Source organism: Nicotiana tabacum, chromosome 1 (assembly GCF_000715075.1).
Source record: "Nicotiana tabacum cultivar K326 chromosome 1, ASM71507v2, whole genome shotgun sequence".
NCBI classification, from domain to species: domain Eukaryota; kingdom Viridiplantae; phylum Streptophyta; class Magnoliopsida; order Solanales; family Solanaceae; genus Nicotiana; species Nicotiana tabacum.
In genome coordinates this window covers 50,698,270-50,708,243 of record NC_134080.1, presented here as the reverse complement: position 1 = coordinate 50,708,243, position 9,974 = coordinate 50,698,270, and the positions used below count along the sequence as shown (strand labels likewise).

General features: G+C 34.2%; 1 protein-coding gene across 1 annotated transcript; it reads right to left on the bottom strand.

Moving 5' to 3' along the window:
* Positions 1-7,533: 7,533 nt before the first annotated feature.
* LOC142162690 (uncharacterized) lies at positions 7,534-8,703 on the bottom strand. Its single transcript, XM_075219215.1, has one exon. It carries the CDS (start codon positions 8,701-8,703, stop codon positions 7,534-7,536), a length of 1,170 nt encoding a protein of 389 aa, XP_075075316.1.
* Between the last annotated feature and the right edge of the window lie 1,271 nt (positions 8,704-9,974).

The following is a 9,974-nucleotide window of genomic DNA, read 5'->3' as shown; positions in this document are numbered from 1 at the left end:
TTTTGACTGTTTTTCTTCAAAAATTTATCCTCCAGTGCTTTCCATAATTTACTTGCAGAAGTTTCCTTTGTGTATGGATATTTTTGCTCTCTAGTAAGGTAGGATCGAATGGTACCGCAAGCAACACGGTTGATAATTCTCCAATCTTCTTCTCCAATAACATCTAGTCTTTTTTCTTCAATGGAAAGATCTAGTCCTTGTTGAAAAAGGACATCTAGAATCTCACCTTGCCACATCCCAAAATGTCCTGATCCGTCAAAAATTTCTACCGCAAATTTCGCATTTGACACAATTCTTGTCATAAGCGAAGATGCCACCGATGACGTATTATTGACACTTGATGTAGATTCTTCTTGTTTATTGTCTCCCATTTTGACACGAATATTATTTAATAGCTGACGACACAAATCAAGATTATTTCCTTTCTGGTGTGGAAGATCAGACTAAGCTGCAACCACAGAGCATACTAAGATAGAACCTTGACACAGTTACCAAGATAAATCTTTTCTGATGTGGAAGATCAGACTATGCTGCAACCACAGAGCATACTTAGACAATACCTTGGCTCTGATACCAATTGTTGTGGAAGCCAAATGTATATAGTGTAAATGAGTCACAACTACTATATCAAAAATTATGGCAGCTACCAAATAATAAATAAGACAATAAAGCAACAATAAAAAGAACACCAAAATTTACGAGGTTCGGCCAATTTTGCCTACTTCCTCGGACACAACCAATATTTTATTCCACTCCAAAAATACAAGTGAAATAATACTAAAAGAGAGAAGATACAAATGCCTTAAGAAGATAAGAAAGCAAATGAGAGGTGTGTTTCAATCCTAAACATTAGGCCTCCTTTTATAGGTGAAATTTCCATAAACATTTTGCCCACAACCGATGTGGGACTTTGGCAATCAACAAAAGCAAGTAAAGCAATTGCTTTAGGCCCCATATTTGTGGGGGGCCCATTTTTTGTTACACCTAATAGGTTATGTATCAATTTTAAAAAAGTTTTGTGAAGTGAAAAAGTTCGATTTCTTTCTTTAATAAATATAACAATTTGCAACTGCTAAGATTTTTGCCAAGGAAATTTGCACTTGAAAGGAATATCGAACCCAAATTTCATAAGAAACGTGTGATATATATGAAGTAATAATTTGATGATAATGTTGATAATGAAATCTCAAAATCTTTCGAAGAGTCCTTTAGAGGACGGGTTATTCACATTTTATTTGATGGAGCGACGTAAAAGTTGCAGTGGAAATTCAAAAAATTCCCTGGGAAAAAAATAGAGATGTCTTCCACGTTATCCATCGATTACTTTTATACGTAATAGACAAGACTATTTTTTCATTTCAAAATAGATTTGAGCAATTCGAAGCATATGAAAGTATTTTTGGTTTTCTATTTAGCAGTAAAAACTAAGATCACTGGATGATGAAAATTTGAAAACATATTGCTTTAATCTTGAATGTTCCTTAAAGCATAATAATCAATTCGATATTGTTGATTTAGATTTATTTTCTAATTAAAAGTATTAAGGAAAATAGTACAATTAGAAAATAACAATTTAATTGATACACTCAATCAAATAAAAAGATCTGATTCTTTTCCAAATGTCTATATTACTTACGGAATAATGTTAATAACTATTGTTACCGGTGCTTCAGTGGAAAGAAGTTTTCAAAATTAAAATTAATAAAATCTTAACAAAGATCCACAATGTCTCAAGAAAGGTTAAGTGGATTAGTTATATTGTCAATTGAGAAATACTTATTAGGAGTTATTGATTATAAGAAAATCATTAATAACTTTGTATCTAAGAAAAACTAAAAAAAATAGACTTCAAATAAATAAATAAATATTTTTTAAAAAAAAAAGTTAAGGCCACTCATAAAGTTTAACTTTAGGCCACAAAATTCGTCGGGCCGCCCCTACTAGCACATAAGGGTATGTCATGGAAGGTTTTAGTAGAGAAATGAAGGCTCTAGGGAGTGATGGGGTGCCATGGCCTTGACATGGCCTAGCACTATGCTTGAGGCCCAACCAATAATGCCAAACCCCTTGGGCAACAGAATACAAGGAGCACACGCAAAAAGGTCATATAGGTCACATAGATAATTTTACAATTGTTTTAAGGCTCTCCTTCAAAATTTAAACTTTAACCAAGAAATAGCATATTATCCAACTTTCAATTGTGTTGTTCAACTTCAACACATTACATGCCGCATCAAAATTATGTTAAGAGTCAAGATTATGGTCATAAAAACGTATAATTATGAATCACCACACCTCCTTTGCTGCCTTCACAAACTTTCCTCAAAATTGCTGATTATATCATAGGAATACAATCACCAAATTTCTCAACACGGCCTACAAACTTTTTATTGCTCTAGTTGGCACCAACAATCCCTAGGAATGGGAGTGGGACTATCATAATCAAAGACTATGAGAGGTGCCCAAACATTTCTCTGAGCAGGAAGACTCGTGAATGCAGTGTCGGATATTTATTTTTTTTGGTTCTATTCATTCATTATTTGGACCACTCTATCTTGAGATCTCATGTTCATGCTTTTGGTTTTCCTCGTGATGAAGAAATGAGAAACGCGAGAAATTTTCGCACTTAATTTTAGAAAAAGAATATCGATCGGATGACATGTTGGTATATACTAAGTGCTTAAGATCCTTGTTTTTGAATGTCGATGAAATCATGACATTGACTTATCTTAATTGGCACGTTGATATATTTAAGATATATGTATTTGATAATAAAAGACTTGATGAACTACCGAATTCTATTTGCAATTTCTATCATTTGCAGACTTTAAGGGTTCGACAAGAGGGGTTGCTCTGATGGTAAGCAACCTCCATTTCCAACCAAGAGGTTGTGAGTTCGAGTTACCCCAAAAGCAAGGTGGAGAGTTCTTTGAGGGAAGGATGTTGTTGTTGTTGCAGACTAGAGCTGTCAAAACGGGCTAGCCCCGCCCAGCCTAGCCCAAACCTCGTGGGCTTTTAAATTTGGTGGGCTAGGGCGGGCTGACCCTCCATTTATATGGGCCTTAAAATGGCCAGCCCAACCCAGCCCTAAAAGGGCCGCGTGCTAGGGCGGGCCAGCCCTTCAACTTTTTTAGAAAAAAATATTTCTTCAAATTTTAGATATTTTTTCGTGACATAATCTTTTAGTTATATGAATGACTTCTATTTATTTAGAGTGTACAAGAATTTTGATATTTGATAAGGAATCTCGTAATTGAAATGCAAATTCTCTATATCTCTAGCTCTTCTTTTTTTAACGTTACATGAATATTTTTTTAATACTTTTCTTACACTTTCCTTAGATTGAGGTAGTGCTTCGATAAGTTTATATGTTAAGGTTTTTTAATTTAGGTTTAACATTATTTATCGATTTCATCATTATAGTCCATGAAAATTTTAAAATTCATGAAATTTGCTAGTGTTTTTCAATTTTTCTTTCGGTATTAAAACTTGACCTTTTTCTATACTGAAGAGCAATTTAATAATTAATAATATATTAAAGTAACCAAACTGATCATTGGCCACTTAAAGTAATATTTCTTTTGAAAAAAAATTATTATTGGCTACTTAAAACTTTCCTAGTTCATTGTTAATTAAGCAAAAGAAAAACTAATCTTGTCATACTACATGCATATCAAAAATATAAATTCTAGTTGATATGAAAGGATAAATGAGAATTCTAAGGGTGGAAAATGCGGATTATAGTTAATATTTTTTTAGTTTTTACTTTTTTAAAATATTTAAATATGAATTTAATTAATTTTTGGCCCAAGGGCCAGCCAGCTGACTTAGGCCGGACTTATAAGCCTCAATATTAAATGGGCTACAACAATTCCAACCCAACCCTACCCAAGTAGCGGGCTGGGTTGGGCTGGCCTCGTGGGTCAAGCCCATTTTGACTGCTGCGTCTTGAGATCCTAATTGTCATGGGTCCCGCTGCATCACAAGGAGCAATTGTGTGGAATAGTCATTCTAGAACAATCATTTGGTTTGGTTCATTCTTTGACTGCTGCTAAAATACATTAACATCGTCAAATAAATAAGGTGGTAGCCATGTATTTATAATATATTATTAACAATTAATTGTTGTAAAAACAAATTATTTACTTTTATAAAAATTTAAGTAGTTTAATTTAAAGTTCTAAACTATTTCTATTATTAAAAACTTAAAATTGAAATAAAACATTGACAACTTGAAAAGAAAATTTATTACATTGTTAATATCACAAAAATAATGAAAATTTTATTATTAACTGAAAAGGCCAAAAATAAATAAAATAAAATAAATAATTTTTAAATATTAATTTTAACTTTTTGATAGAGGTGAAAGTTTTCTAGTGGTTAAAAAGGGCATCTCCTGGAGAACAAAAAGTTAAATGTAATTTAAAAAATTGAAATAAAAAAAAAAACTTGAAAACTTAGAAATAAGATATTATGCATTCTTAATTAAGTCATTCTACAAAATAATGAAATATTTTATTAATTAAAAAAACTTGTGAATTGGTATTTACAACTTATCTAAAGTGACTGTTCAAGGCATAATGGCTTTTTATTAAATTTACTGATTTTTGTTTACTGTTTTAACAACTTGGAGACTTGGAAAGAGAATTTGTTGCACTCCTAATATCATCATACAAGAAAATAACAAAAATATTATTTAATTAAAAAGGTCAAATAATGATCACAAGGAAATAATAATAGTGTTAAACTTAATTGTAACTTTTTAGCAAGATGGTCCTCCAATTTTCTTATGATAAATAATAGGCCTATGTCGGAGAATTAAAAAATAAATGTAACTTGAGAATTTGAATTAAATTTTTATTCAATTTCTAATGTCACCATACAAGAAAATAATGTTATACTAAATAAAATGGCCAAATGATACAAGAAATATTCAAGTGTTTAATGAGTAATCATAATTACAATTTTATTCAACATGGAATGCACTTAATGAAAAAAACATATACAATTTCTCTTACAATATTCAATTCTGAAGATAAGTTTAACTGTCATTAGCAAATTGATTCTTACATTTAAGAAACATCCAAGATCAAGACAATTTCTTTTTAAAAAAATTCTCATGCCTCCTTTTCCCTAGAATTTGTTCTCAGTCACCGTCAATTACAAAGTAGGCAGTCTTCTCTCTTTTTCTTAAAAATTAATATATATATATATATATATATATATATATATATATATATATAACTTTTTTACAAACTTCAATATTTTCTAAGCGAAAAAAAAATCATAAAATGCACAAACAAAATTTTTTGGGACCTCAGTATTTTAAAGTGACTGCTTTACTAGAGGATTCCGTATTGTGGAATACATTAGACCTGCATGTTTTAGTATTGAGGTTAAAAATAATGTACTCCCTCCGTTCACTTTTACCTGGCACATTTTGACTTTTCATACCCCTTAAGAAATAATAAATTAAGTGTATAATTTATCATGATACCCATATTAATTGATGCATATTTTATTGGATTTGAGAAAATAATTTGAAATGAGTAATAAATATTGTTGATATAACATGTAAAAAAATATTATCTTCTCTTGATATGTGTAAAGTGACAAGTAAAAATAAAAATCTATTTTTAGTATACCTGCCAAGTAAAAGTGAACGGAGGGATTATCTAGCAGCAATAATGCCAATAGCTAATGAAGTAAGCACAATTGACATCAACATCCAATGGAGGTGGAGGTGGAGGTGGAATAAGAACATTCCATGTGCTTGGGGAATTGGTCACTGAGGATTGTCCATTGCTGAAAATTTGTCAAGCTTTGGAATTACAAGCTTAGAAAGCTTCGCAACTACAATGGAGGAAGCAATTAGAAGCTTCCAGAATATCGATTGAAGAAGAGGAGAAACAGAGATGGTGTCTCTAATTGAGAAAAGTGAAACTCAAACTCAATTGTGCTGCAGAGTAGTTCTTATATACAGTGAGCAGTAAGCTAACTAACTAATCCGGAAATGAAAACTAATAGACAACTAAGCATTAACTAACAACTAAGTAGCAGCTAACAATAACTTACCAAAGCAACAGTAATAACTAACTACTGAATAAATATGATTCTAATCTTAATACCCTCCCCCCTCCTCAAGTTGGAGGTGAGGGAAGCAAAGCCAACTTGCCTAGGACAGTAGCATGTTTGATCCCAGTAAGAAACTTGTGAGGATGTCAGTGAGTTGATCACCAGTACTTATGTGCTGAAGCAAATTGAGACCTTCTTGGAGCTTAGGCCTCACGAAGTGGAAGTCAACTTCAATGTGCTTGGTGCGCTCGTGAAAAATAAGATTTCTGGCAATATGGAGAGCAGATTGACTGTCGCAAAACACAGGGATAGGAGGGCAGGAGGGATAGTCAGCTCTGTAAGCACACGATGCAGCCAGAAAAGCTCACTAACAACCTTCCTGATAGATCTATATTCTGCTTCTACTGAAGAAACAAAGATGGTTTATCGTTTCTTAGATTTTCGACTAATGGGATTGTTGCCCAAGAGAAAAATATAACCTGACACTGACTTCCTAGAGTCAGGGCAGACAGCCCAATCAGAATCACAATAGGCTTGGACTGAGAAGTCAGCATCATTGGACATGAAGAGTCCCAAAGTAGGATCCTTGAACAAGTATCTAAGCATGTGATAGGCAGCCTTAAGGTGAGGCTCTCTAGGATCTTGCATATATTGGCTCAAGTGTTGTACTCCATAGGCTATATCTAGTGTAGTGTTGGTGAAGAAGTTCAACTTCCCAACCAATTGTCTGTAGAAAGTAGGATTAGATAAGGGTGTTCCTTCCTTAGCCTTCAACTTAACTGTGGGATCAAGGGGAGAGGAAAAATTGGTATAGTATAGGCAATCATAGTCTTTAAGGAGATCAAGGACAAATTTTCTTTGGGAGATTAAGATTCTACCATCTTTGTAGAGTACTTCAAGTCCCAAGAAGTAGTGAAATCTTCCTAAATCATTAATTCTGAACTACTCATGTAGGAAGTTTTTCAACATATAAATTTCAGGAAGGTCATTCCCTGTTAGTAGGACATCATCTACATAGACTCCACAAAAACTACACAATGAGCAGTCTTCTTGTAGAATAGAGAGTAATCATGCATGGAATGACTATAACCTTTGGAGTATAGGGCTTTATTGAGCTTAGCATACCACTGTCTGATGGCTTGCTTCAAGCCATAAAGAGATTTGTTCAATCTGTAAACTAGTCCAGGAGAGGAGACTGCAAGACCTTGGAGCAGTTTCATGTAGACCTCCTCGTGAAAATATCCATGAAGGAATGCATTGTTCACATCCAACTAAAAGAGCTCCCATTTCTTCTTGGCAGCAGTAGCAATTAAGGCTCTAACAATAGTCATTTACTACTGGAGAAAAGGTTTCTGTATAGTCTACTCATGCCTTCTGTGTATATCTTTTTACAACTAATCTAGCTTTGTATCTCTCTACACTTCCATCTGCTTTATGTTTGATCTTGTATATCCACATTTAGCCTATGGATTGCTTTCCAGCAGGCAATAGAACCAATGTCCAGGTGTTATTTGCATAAAGTGCTTCAAATTCTTGGGTCATGGCCTGTTGCCAGGTAGGATTGCCTGCTACTTCTTCATAAGAAAAAGACTCTATGTCATTGCAAATATTTCTCACAACCTGCTGGCTATCAGGACTCAAGACATCGGGAGTAATGTGATTGTTTTGGGTAAAATGGGCATTGAGAGAGAAAGGTGAGTTAGTCTGAGTGACTTCAACATTCTGAGGTTGTTTCAGATTGGGCACAGAACATACATATTCAGACAAGTAAGATGGAACTTTAGATACTCTACTGGATACTCTCTGATTGGGTTTTAGTGTAGAAGGATAGAGCTGATTAATTCTTGAAGTGATTGGAGATGTTGTTTGTGGTGAAGTGGTGTTAGGGATAAGAGATGAATGTATAGTGTGATTAGGTGACATTGGAATAGGTGAGAGTATAGTGTGATTAGGTGACATTGAGATGGGTGTAACAGAAACATCTCTTTGAGGAGTTGTGACACTATGAGTAGGATAAGAGGGAAATACATCAGAGTAGTCATGATGTGCAGCAGTATGAGGTAATGAAGAAGAGGGAACTGACACTGATGGAAGAGAGAAAGGAAAGATGGACTCATGAAAAACAACATCTCTAGATACAAAGATTTTCTTGGTATTTAGACTCAACACATTATACCCCTTGACACCAAAAGAATAACCTACAAATACATGCGGAGAAGCCCTTGGCTCAAACTTGTCTCTGTGAGGTTTAGGAATAGTTGGATAGCATAGACAACCAAAACTTCTTAAGTGTGAGTAATTTGGTTTCTTTCCATACAACAATTTAAAAGGACATTTGTTCTTTAAAGGTACAGTGGGCAATCGATTAATGAGAAAAGTTGTTGTAAGTACACATTCTCCCCAATATTTCAAAGGGAGTTTGGCTTGAAATAGTAAGGCCATGGCAGTTTCTAATAGGTATTCATGCTTTCTTTCTACTATGCCATTTTGTTGGAGTGTATAAGGGCATGTTCTTTGGTGTTCAATTCCTTTGGACTGAAAGAATAAGGTGGCTTCACTTCTAGTAAATTCCAAACCATTGTCTGATCTGGTGCACTTTACACTGGTAGTAAATTGTGTCTCAACCATAGATATGAAACTTCTGAGAGTGTGTAATGCACTACTCTTATAACTGAGTAGATGAGTCCAAGTGGACCTACTAAAGTCATCTACTATAGTAAAAAAGTATTTAAAATTGTCATGAGTAGGTACATGATAAGGTCCCCACAAGTCAACATGTAAGAGATCAAATATAGTAGTGGTGTTTGTAACTTTCAAGGGAAAAGGAAGTCTAGTTTGTCTGGCCATAAGGCATATAGAACAAAAAAAAGTTGTTTTGATGCAAAGGTCACTGGTATGTTAGACATCCCTTTCATCTTCCCAAAAGGTACATGCCCAAGTCTATAGTGCCATAGCAGATTTATGTCACTTGTATCAATTGAAAAAGAGTTAGAATCATAACCCCTGTTTGTTTTATTCCAAGTAAAAGTACTTACAATTAAACATGGAGACACAGTATTTACAGTAGAACAGAGATCACATGAATGGGAAGGACACTGAATATTTACAGGAGGACAAGACTAACAAGAATGAGAAAAATAATGTGTTGCACTATCATGATTGTTTCTCATGGAGAAAGAGGAAGGTGCACTCTTCTTTGCTATAGCAGAACTTCCTTTGTTTAAGCAGTCTGAGCAGAGAAGATACAACCCATCATGAACCTTACCAATCTCCAGATGCCTCTTCATAGAAGGGGTCTGCAGAAGACATCATGTGTTAGAGAAAGAAGCTAGACATTTGAGATGTGTTGTTAATGAACTGATAGAGATAAGATTGTATTTGAAAGAAGGAACAAATAGGCACAGTTCTCACTTCTGCTACTTTGACTTTGTAAGCATTTGGTAGTTTCACAAGTAAAGGATATGATAGTGCAATTATATTCTGTAGGTATGTCTTGTTAAAGGTCATGTGGTATGAAGCTCTTGAGTCTAGAATCCATAAGTCAGCCTTTGCTTGAAAGCGCTTGCATGAGAGTTTGTCAAAATCTATAGAAGAAGTGCAAGTCACAATACCTGCAAAGTTTCCTGCAAACTTTATTGTTCCATTGGCTGCATTTGTATTACTTGAAGTATCTCCTGCACCATCACTTTGGAAATGTTGAAGCAGCCTCACTACTTGGTCATATTGCTCCTTTGAAAGATTCATGTTTTGGTTATTGTTACTTCCCTGATGCTCCAGATCTTCTCCTTGGTTTGTCATTGCATCTGGTGGCATGCCTTGCACACCAGTTACAGCATTTGCTGCAATACTCTTTCCTTTGTTATTCCTGGGATACTGATTGTGATTTTGGGTATTCAAAT

Coding starts and splice junctions, on each gene's coding strand:
- LOC142162690 (XM_075219215.1), bottom strand. CDS start 8,703: ATGGTTGAGACACAATTTACTACCAGTGTAAAGTGCACCAGATCAGAC.